This window comes from Bombina bombina, chromosome 2 (genome assembly GCF_027579735.1).
Source record: "Bombina bombina isolate aBomBom1 chromosome 2, aBomBom1.pri, whole genome shotgun sequence".
In the NCBI taxonomy this organism is placed as follows: domain Eukaryota; kingdom Metazoa; phylum Chordata; class Amphibia; order Anura; family Bombinatoridae; genus Bombina; species Bombina bombina.
In genome coordinates this window covers 764,027,906-764,047,748 of record NC_069500.1, presented here as the reverse complement: position 1 = coordinate 764,047,748, position 19,843 = coordinate 764,027,906, and the positions used below count along the sequence as shown (strand labels likewise).

At 38.1% G+C, this 19,843-nt stretch overlaps 1 protein-coding gene across 1 annotated transcript in view; it reads left to right on the top strand.

Moving 5' to 3' along the window:
- The window catches only part of NWD1 (NACHT and WD repeat domain containing 1), a 200,260-nt gene that overhangs the window by 118,175 nt on the left and 62,242 nt on the right, over window positions 1-19,843 (top strand). Inside the window, exons 14-15 of the mRNA XM_053702893.1 lie at window positions 17,040-17,236; window positions 19,448-19,726. Of these exons, the coding sequence (XP_053558868.1) occupies window positions 17,040-17,236; window positions 19,448-19,726 (476 nt within the window). The remainder of the gene's footprint in view (window positions 1-17,039; window positions 17,237-19,447; window positions 19,727-19,843) is intronic.

Here is a 19,843-nt window from a genome sequence, read left to right as displayed (position 1 = left end):
ATAAAAAAAAATTAAAAAAAATAAAAATAAAAAAAATAGGTTGATCTTCAAAAAACATGAATTAAGAACAAAGATTGTGAAAAATGAAAAACCAAAAATTTACAAAAACATTGTGGTGTGTTCCAATAGTAACTTATATAAATGTAAATAATAGTCCAAAAAATAGTCCAACAGTGAAAACTTAATAGAAAAAATAATCCAACAATAAATTATAATAAGTAGTGTGTCTCTTTAAGAAAAAACAATAATCCTTAAAGTGTTGTGAATCCTAACAGCAATAGTTATGGTGATTTTCCAAGTGTTTTATACTGAATAGCAGTGTCAGTACTTGCTAGCCGTTTTCCAACCCAAAATTCTATCTTCTTGGCAAATATTTTGTTATAATCCCTGGATGATCCTTCTGTAAAAGAAAGATATGATGGTGTAGATTGTTTTTAGATCAATAGAAAATGAAATTGTGCTTACCAGTCGACGCGTTTCGGTCACAAAGAGACCTTTATCAAGACTCTATTTTTCGACCATTAATATCTTTTGTACACTAATTTTTGCACCCAACTTTTTTGATACACATTCTTTACATTGGCTTATTGCTGTCACAATATTTTTTACTTGACAATGCGTATGTGGTAAACACACAGTTAAAGGTCTTACTCAGAGCCTTACACATTAGTCACTATTGGCAATATTTAGTATTGCATAGAATCGAGAACATTATTGGTTAGATAATATTATATAACTGACTAATATATTTCACCTATTATGTGTATGTAGTAAACACAAAGTTGAATTTCTGTTGTGAGCCCTATACTTAATTTGGAATTTTTTAGGAATATTTTTTAAGAGCATTGTTTGCACAATTTTAAATGCCATATCTGCTATTTAACTATTTGTTTTAACTATTCATTTAGCTATTATTGCTGTACAAATTTGTGTATGTGTATATGGTAAACACAAAGTTGAATTTCTGTTGTGAGCCTTATACTGAATTTGGAATTTTTTATGAATATTTTTAAGAGCAATGTTTGCACAATTTTAAATGCTATATCCGTTACATAACTATTTGTTTTAACTATTCATTTAGCTATTATTGTTGTATAAATTTGATTGTTTATACATGGATCCATGTTTTTAACTTATTTGTGTACTCAATAAATTGTTTATTGTAATCGTTTGACAATATTGCATTAGGTCCAGACCCAGCCTTCGTATAGTTGGCGCTTTGGTATACCTTATTAGTTTCATCTTTCCATTTTTGACAACTAGGTGTCAAATTATCAAAGCCAGAGGTCTTATTTAGTAGGTGCTAGGTGTACTCCACTATCAATACTTGCTATCATTTTATGTAAAGGTGATTTACAGCTTACAGTAACTCACGGGCAGGGCCCTCTACCCTTACGATTTATGTCTTCTGATTGTTGTACTTCAAAACTGTATGTGTACGATTTATGTATGTGTCTTCTATTTATTGTACCCCATAACTGTATACTTAATGTTACAGCGCTGCATAATATGTTAGCGCTTTATAAATGATAATAATAATAATTGTAAGCCCATTGGGGATCTCAAAATGCAAACTCACTAAAACCATGATTTAAAGAGATAAGGTGATGGACATGGTATACACTGCTTTGATGTAATCTTGGAGTATTTATAAATGCTATTACAAGATAATATGTGCTTTAGAAGAGAATAAAGCACATCAATCTTCCTCATTTTCTGTGGAGGGTCACTTTTTATTCATTGGCCGGTCAAACTATACTCAACACCTTCCAACCTCCAGAGCAGTAGTTGTAAATAGATTTAAAATACAACTTTTCTTTAGACATATGTCAGAGCACTATATATCTATTTAATACCTAGTTCACATAAATATATAAACTGAACTTGTAATACCAGCGCACATATTCATTTTTAATAAAGGTTTTAACTATGTATTTACTGTAAATATTTAACATTCCAATATTCTGCACATAGCAGAATATGTTCTAAGTATTACTAAATATATATTCCTATAAATATCTGTATATATCTATACCTATATATAATCATGTATAGATGTAGATATAAATATATATTGTACCAAAAAAACCCATCATATGTATATAGAAGTACTTATTTATGAATAAATATAATATATTCCTGTATGTGAAGAACACTGGAATGTGAAATATTCATATTTTCATGTCGGGTTAGCGCACATGAGAATATGCGATCAGGTTTGTGTGAGAGTGGGGTGTTTTTTTCCACTTTTTTTACTTCTATAGGGGAATACGTGAATGCGCATGCAATATTCTAACTTCGGCTTTTTTGCGCTCATCGGGTTAGCACTCAAACTCGTAATACGAGCATAACCTGAAGAGCTTACGTCTAGCAAAATTAACGCTTAATTAGCGCTCCACTTGTAATCTGGCCCATAATTATTGCTTGACTAGAATCTCTCCCCCTTTGTCAGCCAAACAAAACAAGGATATCAGTTTAGACTAAGGAAACAGACCTCCTGAAGTAAAAGAGTAAAGGGAGGGACTTTTTTGCTGCACACCAGTGCCCCTAATAAGCAGGAGGAAGTTGTGTTATGTTGATCCTAGCAGTTCTGTGGAGGTTAAATCAGTAGTAAAAATGCACACCATGTTCAAAAATTAAAATACTAAAATAGATACTAAGGACACACTAAAAAAATATTATATATATTAAATATTATTTCCATTTAAAATGTTGCATACTTCTGAAGATCCTCTACTTGACCTGCAGTAAGTTTCTAACAGCCTCTGTGGGGGAAGGGTGGATCAAGGGTGAAGTCCCAGTAACACTAGCCTGACTGCAGCTCCCTTGCAGCACTAGCCAACCTCTCCCTCACAAGACCAGCCCCCTCAGATCTCAGTTACTGCGAGTGTGTACAGCACACAAAGAAGGGGAGGTACAGAGGCAGAGTGTTTGGTGGCTTGTGGTTGGGCTTTGTGCAGAAACAGTCTCAAGACAGGAGGAAGGAATAATTAACTTGTGCCACTTTATTTATTGACAGTGCCTGCCAACCTAATGTAAATAGAACACATTGAAGCTTTATAAGCTGTAAATTATTGCATCTGCACTTAAAATCTGATGGGTAGGAATCCAGGCGGGGCAAAATAATTGTATTAAAAGTATAGTGCTAAATCAGTATATAAGGGGGCAGGACACTCTTAACGCCTTAACTACCAGCGCCGTACCCAGAGCGCTGCTGTCCTAGGCCTCTTTCTGACCCGATCTTGCTAACAGTGGCAAGATCATGCTATTTCTGCATGCCCCATGAGTGGGGCAGTGCAGAAATAGACATGCAGAGTGCCCAATGCAGAGAGAGACGCTCTGTGTCCCTCTCTGCATTGGGTAGCGGTGGTGCCGATCGTTGGTGGTGTTGGAGAGTTAGAGTGGAGAGGGGGAATAAAGGGTATGGAAAATGATCGCTTGGAGGGGGGAGGTGGGGTAAATGAAGGGGGGGGCAGCTATACTATAGAAAAATGTGTTTAGATTTTTTATGTAAAAAAAAAGATACATGGATAGAAAACTGGGTACTGGCAGACAGCTGCCAGTACCTAAGATGGCAGAAACTAGTTAGAGGGGGGAGGGTTAGAGAGCTTTTTGGGAGGGATCAGGGAGGTGGGAAGGTAAGAGGGTAATTCTACACTGTAGCAAATAATAAAAAACTTCACACTGACAGACTGTCTGCCAGTACCTAAGATGGTAGTGACCAGTGGGGGTAAGGGAGAGAAGAGAGCTGTTTGAGAGGGATTAGGTGGGGATCAGGGGTGAGAGAGATCAGGTGGGAGAGTAATCGTTACACTAAATCTAAACTTAACCTTAGAAGCTACCTGATTAACCCCTTAACTACCAGGAAATTCAGAAATGTGGTGCGCAGCTGCAATTAGTAGCATTCTAATTATCAAAAAGCAATGGTAAAGTCATGCATGCAACTATTTCTGAACAAAGGGGATCTCAGAGAAGCTTTTACAATAATTTGTGTCATGATTGCACAAGCAGTATGTAAATAATTTCAGTAAGAACCCCAAAGTTTGTGAAAAAGTTAACAATTTTTTTAATATGATCACATTTTGCAGCAAAATCGTAACATGAAATATACCAAAATGGGCCTAGATCAATACCTTGGGTTGTCTACTAAAAAATATATATATAGTTTTGATAGATAATTAAAAAAAAAAAAAAAAAAAAAAAAAAAAAAAAGGCTCTTTTTCTGTTTAAACGAAGTGATAGCAAAAATGCTCTGGTCTTTTGAGGAAGTTTTAGTCTGAAATGCCTGGTCCTTAAGGGGTTAAGAATAATATAACATACACCCTCATATTTTAGACATGTGAATAAACCACCCTAAACCTTCTGTCACCTCACACACACAAAAAACCTGCTATCACAGCACCGTTCCGGCCACAGACAGCACAGCAATAGCAATAAACTAATATAATCAGCAAAAAGGTTAGAGTAAAAAAGAAGGAAGGTGACAGGCATCAATACAATTAAATCAATAAGCACTATAAAATATCCAATTGGACAGACTTAGGCAAATACAACAACCATGAGATAAGTGATAAGTAACATTAATACACCACTTTAGGGTGAATATGCATAGCTCCTTATGATAATTACCAAGATCTATAGTCAGTTATATCAAAGAAACATGAAGAAATGTATGAGAAAAGCAACCCATATGTCAGCTCTCTGATAGTACTTTAAGGAGACTAATAACTCATTGTTTCCATGTTTTTTTTAAAATTATATTATTTTTATTTAGATTTAAAGTCAGGTAGTTCCAAAATGAACAATCGGCCAGTTTACGAGTTTTGCGTTATGAGCGGCTCGGTAATAACTTGCAGGTTATTTCCACTGCTCACCTTTAATAGCGCTGCTATTACAGGTTTGCAAAAAAACAGCGTTTGTGGGCAATATGGCAGCGTTGAGCTCCATACCGCACACAAATACCAGCGCTGCTTTGAGCTGGTTTTACGTGCTCGTGCACGATTTCCCCATAGACATCAATGGGGAGAGCCGACTAAAGAAAAGCCTAACACCTGCAATAAAGGAGCGTAAAGCTCCGTAACGCAGCCCCATTGATTCCTATGGGGAAAGAAAATTTATGTTTACACCTAACACCCTAACATAAACCCCGAGTCTAAACACCCCTAATCTGCTGCCCCTGACATCGCCGACACCTACATTACACTTATTAACCCCTAATCTGATGTCCCCAACATCGCTGCCACCTACCAACACTTATTAACCCCTAATCTGCCGCCCCCAATGTCGCCGCAACCTACATAAATTTAATAACCCCTAATCTGCCGCCCCAACGTCGCTGCTACCTACATAAATGTATTAACCCCTAATCTGCCGCCCCCAAGGTTGCCACCGCCACTATACTAAAGTTATTAACCCCTAATCCTCTGGCCTCCCACATCACTAACACTAAATAAATATATTAACCCCGAAACCTAAGTCCAACCCTAACCCTAACACCCCTAACTTTAATATAATTAAAATAAATCTAAATAAAAATTACTATCATTAACTAAATAATTCCTATTTAAAACGAAATACTTACCTATAAAATAAACCCTAAGCTAGCTACAATATAACTAATAGTTACATTGTAGCTATCTTTGGCCTAGATTTGGAGTTTTGTCGGTAAAGACCCGCGTAGCTAACGCCGGCTTTTTTCTGGCCGCACCATAAAAATAACTCTGGTATTGAAAGTCCACATAAAGGCTGCGTTAGGCTCCAAAAAAGGAGCGTAGAGCATATTTAACGCAGCTTCAACTCTCGATACCAGAGTTACTTACGCAAGCGGCCAGCCTCAAAAACGTGCTCGTGCACGATTCTCCCATAGAAAACAATGGGGCTGTTTGAGCTGAAAAAACCCCTAACACCTGCAAAAAAGCCGCGTTCAGCTCCTAACGCAGCCCCATTGTTTGCTATGCGGAAACACTTCCTACGTCTGCACCTAACATTCTAACATGTACCCCGAGTCTAAACATCCCTAACCTTAGACTTATTAACCCCTAATCTGCCGCCCCCGCTATCGCTGACCCCTGCATATTATTATTAACCCCTAATCTGCCGCTCCGTAAACCGCCGCTACTTACATTATCCCTATGTACCCCTAATCTGCTGCCCTAACATCGCCGACCCCTATATTATATTTATTAACCCCTAATCTGCCCCCCACAACGTCGCCTCCACCTGCCTACACTTATTAACCCCTAATCTGCCGACCGGACCTGAGCGCTACTATAATAAAGTTATTAACCCCTAATCCGCCTCACTAACCCTATAATAAATAGTATTAACCCCTAATCTGCCCTCCCTAACATCGCCGACACCTAACTTCAATTATTAACCCCTAATCTGCCGACTGGAGCTCACCGCTATTCTAATAAATGTATTAACCCCTAAAGCTAAGTCTAACCCTAACACTAACACCCCCCTAAGTTAATGGACCTCTTCAGCTCCCGCTTGGATGAAGACTTCAGCCGGAGCTTGGGCTTGGATCAGGACATCGGAGGAGCTCTTCAGGACGGATCGGTGAACCTGGTATGGTGAAGATAAGGTAGGAAGATCTTCAGGGGCTTAGTGTTAGGTTTATTTAAGGGGGGTTTGGGTTAGATTAGGGGTATGTGGGTGGTGGGTTGTAATGTTGGGGGGGGGGGTATTGTATGTTTTTTTTTTTACAGGCAAAAGAGCTGAACTTCTTGGGGCATGCCCCGCAAAGGGCCCTGTTCAGGGCTGGTAAGGTAAAAGAGCTTTGAACTTTAGTAATTTAGAATAGGGTAGGGCATTTTTTATTTTGGGGGTCTTTGTTATTTTATTAGGGGGCTTAGAGTAGGTGTAATTAGTTTAAAATTGTTGTAATATTTTTCTTATGTTTGTAAATATTTTTTTATTTTTTGTAACTTAGTTCTTTTTTATTTTTTGTACTTTAGTTAGTTTATTTCATTGTAGTTATTTGTAGGAATTGTATTTAATTTATTTATTGATAGTGTAGTGTTAGGTTTAATTGTAGGTAATTGTAGGTATTTTATTTAATTAATTTAATGATAGTATAGTGTTAGGTTTAATTGTAACTTAGGTTAGGATTTATTTTACAGGTAATTTTGTAATTATTTTAACTAGGTAGCTATTAAATAGTTCTTAACTATTTAATAGCTATTGTACCTGGTTAAAATAATTACAAAGTTGCCTGTAAAATAAATATTAATCCTAAAATAGCTATAATATAATTATAATTTATATTGTAGCTATATTAGGTTTATTTTTACAGGTAAGTATTTAGCTTTAAATAGGAATAATTTATTTAATAAGAGATAATTAATTTCGTTAGATGTAAATTATATTTAACTTAGGGGGGTGTTAGTGTTAGGGTTAGACTTAGCTTTAGGGGTTAATACATTTATTAGAATAGCGGTGAGCTCCAGTCGGCAGATTAGGGGTTAATAATTGAAGTTAGGTGTCGGCGATGTTAGGGAGGGCAGATTAGGGGTTAATACTATTTATTATAGGGTTAGTGAGGCGGATTAGGGGTTAATAACTTTATTATAGTAGCGCTGAGGTCCGGTCGGCAGATTAGGGGTTAATAAGTGTAGGCAGGTGGAGGCGACGTTGAGGGGGGCAGATTAGGGGTTAATAAATATAATATAGGGGTCGGCGGTGTTAGGGGCAGCAGATTAGGGGTACATAAGGATAACGTAGGTGGTGGTGCTTTGCGGTCGGCAGATTAGGGGTTAATTATTGTAGGTAGCTGGCTGCGACGTTGTGGGGGGCAGGTTAGGGGTTAATAAATATAATACAGGGGTCGGCGGTGTTGGGGGCAGCAGATTAGGGGTACATAAGTATAACGTAGGTGGCGGTCGGCAGATTAGGGGTTAAAAAAATTTAATCGAGTGGCAGCGATGTGGGGGGACCTCGGTTTAGGGGTACATAGGTAGTTTATGGGTGTTAGTGTACTTTAGAGCACAGTAGTTAAGAGCTTTATAAACCGGCGTTAGCCCAGAAAGCTCTTAACTACTGACTTTTTTCCTGCGGCTGTAGTTTTGTCGTTAGATGTCTAACGCTCACTTCAGACACGACTCTAAATACCGGAATTAGAAAGATCCCATTGAAAAGATAGGATACGCAATTGATGTAAGGGGATCTGCGGTATGGAAAAGTCGCGGCTGAAAAGTGAGCGTTAGACCCTATTTTGAGTGACTCCAAATACCGGAGTTAGCCTAAAACGAGCGTTAGGAGCCTCTAACGCTGGTTTTCACGGCTACCGCCAAACTCCAAATCTAGGCCTTTGGTTTTATTTTTATTTCACAGCTAAGTTTATTAAATAAATTACATTAATTAAATACAATTAACTAAATTACAAAAAAAAACAACACTAAATTACACAAAATAAAAAAGAAATGATCAAATATTTAAACTAATTACACCTAATCCAATAGCCCTATCAAAATAAAAAAGCCCCCCCAACATAAAAAAACCATAGCCTACACTAAACGGCCAATAGCCCTTAAAAGGGCCTTTTGCGGGGCATTGCCCCAAAGAAATCGGCTCTTTTACCTGTAAAAAAAAATACAAACAACCCCCCAACAGTAAAACCCACCACCCACACAACCAAACCCCCCAAATAAAATCCTATCTAAATAAACCTAAGCTCCCCATTGCCCTGAAAAGGGCATTTGGATGGGCATTGCCCTTAAAATGGCATTTAGCTCTTTTTCTGTGCCCAAACCCTAATCTAAAAATAAAACCCACCCAATAAACCCTTAAAAAAACCTAACACTAACCCCGAAGATCCACTTACAGTTTTTGAAGACCGGACATCCATCCTCAACAAAGCCGAAAAGTCTTCATCCAAGCAGCAAGAAGTCCTCAATAAAGCCAGGAGAAGTCTTCATCCAAGCGGCAAGAAGTCGTCCTCCAGGCGGGCAGAAGTCTTCATCCAGACGGCATCTTCTATCTTCATCCTTCCGACGTGGAGCGGCTCCATCTTCAAGATATCCGGCGCGGAGCATCCTCTTCTTTCGATTCCTCTTGAAGAATGAAGGTTCCTTTAAATGACGTCATCCAAGAGGGCGTCCCTTGAATTCCGATTGGCTGATAGAGCCAATCGGAATTAAAGGGTAAAAAATCCTATTGGCTGATGCAATCAGCCAATAGGATTGAGCTTCAATCCTATTGGCTGATCCAATGCTGATCCAATGAGCTTGCATTCTATTTTTATTTTTATTTTTTTACCCTTTAATTCCGTGTCGGAATGATGAAGATAGAAGATGCCGTCTGGATGAAGACATCTGCCCGCCTGGAGGACGACTTATTGCCGTTTGGATGAAGACTTCTCCCGGCTTTGTTGAGGATGGATGTTCGGTCTTCAAAAACTGTAAGTGGATCTTCGGGGGTTAGTGTTAGTTTTTTTAAGGGTTTATTGGGTGGGTTTTATTTTTAGATTAGGGTTTGGGCACAGAAAAAGAGTTAAATGCCCTTTTAAGGGCAATGCCCATCCAAATGCCCTTTTCAGGGCAATGGGGAGCTTAGGTTTATTTAGATAGGATTTAATTTGGGGGGGGTTGGTTGTGTGGGTGGTGGGTTTTACTGTTGGGGGTTTGTTTATATTTTTTTTTACTGGTAAAAGAGCTGATTTCTTTGGGGTAATGCCCCGCAAAAGGCTCTTTTAAGGGCCATTGGCAGTTTAGTGTAGGCTAGGGTTTTTTTTTTATTTGGGGGGGGGCTTTTTTATTTTGATAGGGCTATAAGATTAGGTGTAATTAGTTTAAATATTTGATCATTTCTTTTTTATTTTGTGTAATTTAGTGTTTATTATTTTCTGTAATTTAGATAAATGTATTTTGTTAATTTAATTTATTTAATTTTAGTGTAATGTTACGTGTTAGTGTAAGACAGGTTAGGTTTTATTTTACAGGTAAATTTGTATTTATTTTAACTAGGTAGCTAGTAAATAGTTAATAACTATTTACTAACTACTCTACCTAGTTAAAATAAATACAAACTTACCTGTAAAATAAAAATAAAACCTAAGATAGCTACAATGTAACTATTAGTTATATTGTAGCTAGTAGGGTTTATTTTACAGGTAAATTTGTATTTATTTTAACTAGGTAGCTAGTAAATAGTTAATAACTATTTACTAACTACTCTACCTAGTTAAAATAAATACAAACTTACCTGTAAAATAAAAATAAAACCTAAGATAGCTAAAATGTAACTATTAGTTATATTGTAGCTAGTAGGGTTTATTTTACAGGTAAGTATTTAGTCTTAAAAAAAGGAATTATTTAGTTATTAATACTAGGTTTTATTTAGATTTATTTTAATTATATTAAAGTTAGTGATGTGGGAGGCCAGAGGTTTATGGGTTAATAACTTTAGTATAGTGGCGGTGACATTGGGGGCAGCAGATTAGGGGTTAATAATATTTAACTAGTGTTTATGATGCGGGAGTGCGGCGGTTTAGGGGTTAATATGTTTATTATAGTGGCGGCGATGTCCAGAGCGGCAGATTAGGGGTTAATTATTTTATTTTAGTGTTTGCGATGCGGGAGGGCCTCGGTTTAGTGGTTAATAGGTAGTTTATGGGTGTTAGTGTACTTTGTAACACTTTAGTTATGAGTGTTATGGTACAGCTTTGTAACGTAAAACCCATAACTACTGACTTTCAGTTTATGGTACGGATCTTGTAGTTATAGGCTGTACCGCTCACTTTTTGGCCGGACAGGCAAACTCATAATACTGGCACTGTGGAAGTCCCATTGAAAAATGACTTTTTAAAAAGTGCGGTAGTTACGTTGCATGACGGCCAAAAAAGTGTGCGGTACAGCTTTACCTACAAGACTCGTAATAGCAACAGTAGTGAAACAGCAGCGTTATGAGGCTTTTTCACTAATAATGCAAAACTCGTAATCTAGCCGAATGTAAATACAAAGGAGTTTACAATAGGTAGTAAGAACAATTCAAAAACATAGATAACAGGCGAGATAAAGAACAAAAGAAAAATAAACTCCTTGTACATTAAATAACTCTATTGATTATGGAAATGAAAATCATCTTCTGGGCCTAAAATCTATAAAGTAGGAAGTGGAAGAGAGAGAAAAAAAAAAAAGGGAGAATGGAAGGAGGAGGAAATTATAATGGAGAAAACCAATGGCACTACTCAATTAAATAAACGTTCCCATATAAGTGAATATAAATTGTTTGTCACAAAAGAGGGGATGGTGCTTGTACTGGAAATTAACTCAAAAACAAATCAGTAAGAGACTGATGTAAAAATTCTACTATTTAGTACTTAGAATCCAAACCCAAACTTATTACAGATCTGGTCTCTGGGGATTTCCTCCTCCTTAAAAACAAATCAGTAAGAGACTGAAAAAGAGTACAAATATAGCACTCATAACGTTATATTATTATATTTTGATAGATATTATGCCAGAAGGCAGAGAAACATAAATAAAACTTAACTTTTACTTTTTTAGCTTAAAAAAGGGAGAAAAAATAGGAAAATAATCAAACTATTAAAATATGCATATGCCTGTCTGGAAGAGAAATGCTATAATTAGTAGAATACAAACACGCCCTTTGATACAGCCACCACAGCGAAACGTGTCAGTGGCGTCCCTGCTCCCCTTCTATCCCCCTCCCCGTTTTAACTAACTATTCCTGTCTCTATAGACTTTAATATATGGTATTAATAGGTATTTGACAGTACTTTTTCTCACTTCTTAAGCGCTATTTTACAAACTTAGCTCCTTTATCCAAGTGCCTCGATATTTATTCCAACTAATCACAGCGGTAACTAACAGGTATAGGTCTTTGGTTTCCCCAGAGCAAGAGTAGAGAATATGCAGTGATTATAATTCACAGTGGTAACTAATTGGTATAGATCTCTGGTATTTCCAGAGCAGTAATTTACAGAGACCATATTTTCTGTATCATACATAGAACAACCATTATGATACACTTTTCTTCACCATTAGTGGTAACTTAAAGGTATATTAAATATTGGATCATCTGGCTCCTCTATTTGGAGTATCCTCATATTTATACTAACCACTTACAGAGGTAACTAAAAGGTGCATTAAATATTGGATCACCTGGCTGTGCTACCTGACGGTAACTAACTGGTATAGGTTTCTGGTATTTCCAGATCAATCACTGGCAGTGACCAACATTCTCTCTATGATATATAGGAGAGTCATTCTGACGGTAACTAACTGGTATAGGTCTCTGGTAGTTCCAGACCAATCACTCATACTGACCAATATCCTTGATATATAGGAGAGTTATTGTGATATGCTCCTCCTCACTAGTAGTGGTAATTAAAGGGTATATTAAATAATAGATCATTTGGCTCCTCCATTTTGAGCATCCTAACACTTATACTAACCGTCTACTAAGATAACCATTTGTTATAGGTCTCTGGCATTTCCAGGGATAGAATACGTAAAAATTATAATAATTTTTAGCGATAACGAATCGGTCAGATACCTGGCTTGTCCAGAGAAATAATCTGTAGGAACATTTTCTCTGGTAGTTTTTAGGTATTTCTCCCCCTGGTGTATGCACATCCTCTCACTATACCACAATACCTATTAGACCATAGGCTGAATCACAGATAGGAATCCTAAGTCACCTTACATCTAGGTAATACTCGAGCCATGGATACTTTGTTTGTATTCTACTAATTATAGCATTTCGCTTCCAGACAGGCATATGCATATTTTAATAGTGTGATTATTTTCCTATTCCCCCCTCCCCTTTTTTAAGCTAAAAAAGTAAAAGTTAAGTTTTATTTATGTTTCTCTGCCTTCTGCCATAATATCTATCGAAATATAATAATATAACGTTATGATGCTATATTTGTACTCTTTTTCAGTCTCTTACTGATTTGTTTTTAAGGAGGAGGAAATCCCCAGAGACCAGATCTGTAATAAGTTTGGGTTTGGATTCTAAGTACTAAATAGTAGAATTTTTTCATCTATTGCACCCCAATGTTGCCATATGTGATTGCAGTGTAGACTATAGGCATGCCCCTCCATAGTTCTTAGGTGTTCTATCAATGTGTATAAGTATGTCATATATATGAAAACAAAACAAAAGAAAGGAGACTACAGTAAAAGTAAGTCCTGAAGTATAAAAGCCATCAATAACTAGAAGTCTCTGGGGGCAAACAACCGAACCTTGGCAAGTAGCACAAACACTCCCATGTCTAGCCCACTCCAGTTCTCATATCTAGCATTGTGCGATGGCTAGAGCTGCTGGATGGAACTCTGCACTGAAAATGGTAGAATTGCAAAGTACGGGGTCTGAAGAGACTCAACATATCCCAAACATAGGCAACTGGTAGATTGTGCAAGCCTCTCTTGTAGCTGGAATATTGCACATATCCCTAAGTTACGTTGTGAACTTTGTGAGGTGCCATGTTATCTATGCAGGGAAGGGCTACTACATGGTGCAGGCTACTCTGATCATCACCCAGTGGAGAGGATTCCTCCAGAACAGCAATGGAAAAAGTGAGTTCCCCTCTGGACATTCCAGCTACTCTGACCATAGGTAGGGACCGTGTGCTTAGATGAAAGGCCCATAAGCATTGATACCTGGAGAGTAGAAATCACCAATAAAGTTTCCATTGCTAAGATGTATCTTCGATCTTGATTGCTAGGATAAAGCATCTACAAATCCGTCCTGTAGGTTGGCCATCAGGCTTACTATTTCCTTCTGCTCTGCATAGGAGTGAGGAACTATAGCCATGTCCTCTATAGTGCCAGCAGAATCAACATTGTTATATATCTGTTGCTTAGTGGATGTATGATTATTTTGCTGAGGCACATGGATTTGATCATGGTTTAGGTTCTTATCGTCAGAGCTTGAAAAAAGTATGTGTTAATTAATTGGTGTCTCTGAAAATGATCCTTAAGTGCACACAGCCTCCTCACAGTTCTTCATGTTCATGGCTTGGGTACTGGAGCTGGGTACTGGTACTTGGTAGATACCCTCTGCAAAGCTTGGTACTGGAGCTGGATACTGGTGCTTGGCAGATGCCCTTTGCAAGGCTTGGTACTGGAGCTGGATACTGGTACTTGGCAGACGCCCTCTGCAAGGCTTAGGTACTGGAGCAGGATTGCGGTGCTTGGCAGATGCCTTCTACACAACTTTGGTACTAAAGTTGAATACTGGTGCTTGGCAGATGCCCTTTGCAGGGTTTGGATACTGGAGCAGAATACCACTGAGAAAAGTAGTGATACTGGATACACTGGTAGCTGTGACAGGCTGGTAACAAGAGTATAGTCTGAAGACCAGCCGGGGATCAGATACCAGATCAGATACCAGAGAGCAGCCTGATTAGTCTCCAAACACAGGGGGAATCCGGAAGAGTAGTCAGAAAACAAGCCAAGTTCAGTATACCAGAAAAACTGTCTGATCATTTGTCTAGCATAGGGGAGATCCAATAGAAAGCCGGGTACAGGAGCCAGAAGATACATCAGAACAACTTGGAAACAGGCACAGGTCAGAGGCACAAACAGAGTATATTAACCACAATGTCAGGGCAGGGAGTGGTCTGCAAGGCAGCCTTTTATAGCAGTGCTGATTAGGTAACCAAGCTAAAAAAACACAGCCAGTGCATGAATCAGGACTCCAGAAACATCAGTACAAGACAAAGTCCTGGTGCAGAGACAGAGTAAAAGACTGCAAATCAGGAGTCCCACGTTAAATCCTGGGCATAGATGTGACAGTAACTTCTCCCAAGGATGCCCTTTGGGCTGTAAATCTATTTTCTGTACCAGTGTTACATCAGAAACATAGGCACAGTCTGGAGGAAAAGGCTCAGAAAATACTTATTTAAGATATATTCTTTACAAAGAACTGCAATAGTATGGTCTTGCACTTTTAAGTTAGTCCTAGGCTTATAGGGTCTAAAGAAGTAGGACAAGTGGTTTTGAATTGAAGGACCCCTCTTCTGGACAGCAGTCTGGAGCTTCAACTCGTCTTCATAAATGGTGGTGAATCCTTCTGTATCGTCTTCCTCAGTACAATGAAATTCTGTGCGCATATTACAAGTTAAAAGTAAAGTTTTTTCACTTGCACACTAACCCTACATGCTCAAAGAGCCAAAGTTAGAATATCAATGTAGTGAGAAAACCAGAGAACAAATCTAAAACCCATACTGGCACGGTAACCTGAATCGCCATGAGCCCCTTACTCTAATAATCCCTAAACCACATAGCCCACCGCAAAGTGTCCCACTACACTAATAACCCCTAAACCGACACATAGCCCACCGCAAAGTACCTCACTACACTAATAACCCTAAACTGCCACATAGCCCGCCACAAAGCACCCCACTAAACTATTAACCCCTGAACCGCCACAATCCCCATTGGAAAAAACCTCACTACACTATTAACCCCTAAACTGGAACACCCCCATCACAAAATACCCCACTACACTATTAACCCCTAAACCCTCTAACCAGTTAACCCCCCAACACCCCTTAATACCCCCTAAGTTATCAACAACAACAACAAAAAACAAATTACCAAAAATAAAAAAAAACAGTTCTGACTTTTCTAAAACTAAAGCCCCACTAAAAAAAACCCACCCCAAAATAAGAAACCCTACACTAAAACTAAAACAAACTATAGCAATAACCCTTAGAAGGGGCTTTTTGTAGGGTATCGTCACTAAAGTGATTAAGCTCTTTTTCACACAAAAAAATACTAGCCCATATTACAATACAAGTAACCCTCAACACCCCCACCAAAAAATAGGCTATCTAAAAAAACTATTCTAAAAATTGTCCTTAAAAGGGCATTTGGTTGGGCATTGCCTTTAGAAGGGCATTTAGCTATTTTGCTGTCCAAAAAGAAAAGAAAAACCTATTCTAAAAAACACCAAAAAAAAACAATCACTAAACCCCAAATATGGTACGCACCAAACATGAATCCAGCTCCTACGTGAATGCCAACTGTGGTGCTCCCCTTCTATCCCGGCAGCGGTCCACCTCCAACACGGTGGAGGTAGTCCATCTTCATCCCGGCAGGGGAGGTCTATCTTCATCCCAGTGGCGGTCTTCTATCTTCATCCATCTTCTCTTCTTCTTAACTTTGGATCTTCTGTCCCTGACGTCCTCTTCATGCTGTCACCCACTGCACACTAAAGTTGGAATGCGAGGTACACCATTTATAAAGGGTTACCCTTGCATTTCTATTGGCTGTTTTTCATTTTCAAATTCAAATGAGCCAATAGAATGAAAGCTATCTGAACACATCGGTAAACCAATGACAAGAGGCATTTATGTGCAGAAACTAATCACCAGCTAGCTCCTGAGAATAGGTATGCTTTGCAACAAAGGTGCCAGGAGAATTAAGCAAATTAGGTAAAACAAGTAAATTGGAAAGTTGTTTAAAATTGTGTGCTCTGTGTGAATCACAAAAGAAAATGATTGAGTTTCATGTCCCTTTAATGTATCCGTTTCTAAAAATGTTCCATTAATAATTTGTAATAGAGTATACAAATATGTAATGGCATTAAAGAAGAGGTGAACAAGCACATGCCATTTTGGAGAATATTTACTGACAGCACTGAGTGACAGGTTTGTGATTGGACTAAATATTAAGGGGTCAATTTATTAATGTGCGAGCAGACATGATAGGATGTATCATGTCGTGGCCAATCGGCCACTAGCAGGGGGTGTCAATCAACCCGATCGTATTCAATCGGGTTGATTTCTGTCTGCTGCCTCAGAGCAGATGGACAAGTTATAAAGCAGCGGTCTTTAGATATGGAGCTTGATAAATATGCCCCTAAAGATAGAAATACTAGTAATTCAGAGTTTTTTTAATGCATGAAACTTCTACTTATCTTACAGTACTCCTGTTGAAAGCTCCAAAGGCAAAGCTGCCTCTGGTGCTTTCTTCTCAGTTAAATTAATTTAAACAATGAAGTATGGATATTCCATAATGTGCATGTTTCTCGGAAGCCTGGTAATGTACTTTCCTCTCTTGTAGCTGGGATATGCTGTGTTAAAGTGTTTGGCCAGGGTTTCCGTGCTGTCTCTGGCTCTCTGGATAATACCCTGATGCTGTGGAACCTAGTGACTGGTAAGAGCTGGCAGCGTATTCATGAAGACCACTGCAGTTATGAAAATGCCTATCTGCACGTGGATGAAAAAAATTACACTTTATATTCAGCTGCAGGGTCTCAGGTAAGATTGCAAATAATATAAAGTTGTCACCTAGTTGTCTAAGAACTAGATGTTAGGGGATGTTATCTGTGCTGCCTGCACCGTTCAAATTTAGCTTAGTGGGAGGGTGCTGAGAGGACAATTATGGTCAGATATAAATGGGCTCCTGCACTGAACAGATAATCACTGTGTAGCATGTAGCTGGGTTAAAGTGATAGTAAATACTGAGCTCATTAAACAGTGTGTTTAAATCTAAACATTGTAGACATGCTACTATCCTAGGTTTTGTTTCGATATTAACACTGAAAAAGAACATTTTTAAGGTAAAATCTTACGCTGAAGGGATAGTGTACTGTAAAATTTCCCCCTTTAATGTGTTCCCAGTAATCCTTTTTACCTGCTGAAGTGTATTAAATTGTTTGCAAATAACTGCTGTTGCCGGTTGAAGCTGCCTCCTATACTTAAAGGGACATCTGAACCCAAAAAAATATTTTGTGATTCAGATAGAGCATGCCATTTTAAGCAACTTTCTAATTTACTCCTATTAGCAATTTTTCTTTGTTCTCTTGCTATTTTTATTTGAAAAAGAAGACATCTAAGCTTTTTTTGGGGTTCAGAACTCTGGATAGCACTTTTTTATTCGTGGATGAATGTATCCACCAATCAGCAAGAACAACCCAGGTTGTTCACCAAAAATGGGCCGGCATCTCAACTTACATTCTTGCATTTCAAATAAAGATACCAAGAGAATGAAGAAAATGTGATAATAGGAGTAAATTAGAAAGTTGCTTAAAATTTCATGCTCTATCTGAATCACAAAGGAAAAAAATTGGGTTCAGTGTCCCTTTAAAATTGCAATATTGCATTATTGGCTATAGAAAAGCTTTGTAAACAAGAGGCAAAAACAGAAATCAATCTCTCAGTGGGGGTGGGAGAGAGAAATAGCACAGCCCATTCAAAAGAGTGTTCCTGCACGAGCCTTGAATACAATAAACTCTTATCAGCTCTTGCCTGAGTACACTGTCCCTTTAATTCATGCATTTGGCTGTGCCGCTGTAAAACACATTTTTCATCAATGACAATTCAGGACAATGCAAAGCTCTACTGCCTTTCCATAACTTTTAATGATAGTGTGCTCCTGTGCCTCTGCAGGAAAAAGCCAGATGAACTGTGCATGTGCATTTCATATGACTTCCCTGACAGATGCACTTAAATGGAAAGCAATGAAGAGGGTGATACAGCTGTGCATTGACTGTGCTGCCTGCGTTGTCACTGAAGGAAAAAAAAGTGTTTTACACAGGACAGGGCTGCCAGATGTTTCAATTGAAGTAAGATTTTTCCTTAAATAATTTCCTTTTTGAAGGTAAAAATCATGTAATGCACAGTACAATAAATAAACTACACTGCATAGTTTTTTGAGGGATGTTTTAGGTCTCATAATTAAATTTACAAATTGCTCAACATGAACATCCCAGGTAGCATTGAAGATAGCTTAGGTGACGTCTTAAATTAAAGGAACAGTAAAGTCAGAATCAAACGTTCATGATTCAAATAGAGCATGCAATTTTTAGCAACTTTCCAATACTATAATCTAATTTACTTTTTTCTTTTGGTATCCTTTGTTGAAAAGTATACCCAAGTAGACTCAGGAGCAGCAATGCACTACTGTGAGCTAGCTGCTAATTGGTGGCTGCACGTATATGCCTCTTATCATTATCTTACCTAATGTGTTCAGTTAGCTCCCAGCAGTGCATTTCTACTCCTTCAACAAAGGATACAAAGAGTATTAAGCTTATTTCATTATAGAAGTAAATTGTAAAGTTGATTGAATTGTATGTTCTAACGGAATCATGAAAGAGAAAAAGTGTGGGTTTCCTGCTCCTTTAAGGTTCATGGATCAACCCCAGATAGCTGTTTTTATGTGTACAATTCTGTCCTCTCATGGAAATTATGGGTCAAAAAGCTTTTAATGCAATAGTTATCAGTTAAATATACACACAGCAGGATATTCTTCTTTTTTTAATACCTGCTTTATTTTCTAATTTCCATTCAATAATATATAGTCTTAGCTTTAAAGCAAGAGCTCATTTGCTAAAATGGCAGATAGTGTCATATACCTCCCCAAAACTGTCTAAATGAGTTAATATAATTACACTTCTGGAGTCCAGTTGTTACATTGTTTAATTCACTTATGCAGAATATTAGTTTTGACAAATTTCCTTCCAAATTCAGGTTTACGTTTACAATATACAGTCCGGAGACCTCATTCTACGCCTGTCCCCTGGCGTTCCTAACTTCCCTCTGCAAGCTGCAGTATTCCCTCCCCAGCAGCTTTTAGTGACAGTGACAGAGGGAGGGACAGTCCATATCTGGGATGTCACGACAGGAAGCCTGCAAGGATCACGCCAACTGCCTGGGGTGGATGGAGAGGGAGCCATTCCTGTCTGCAACTGCATCATCCGCAAACATGGAAAGATGATTGTGGGGTTCAAAAATGGTTCCTTGGCTTTGGTACGCATTGAAACGTACAATAGTATTTAGTAGATTTAGCAAGCCTGTATAATAATAATATACTTTGTATGATCTTCAGACTACAAGTGACAAGAACAATAGGCGAGCAGAGGTTGG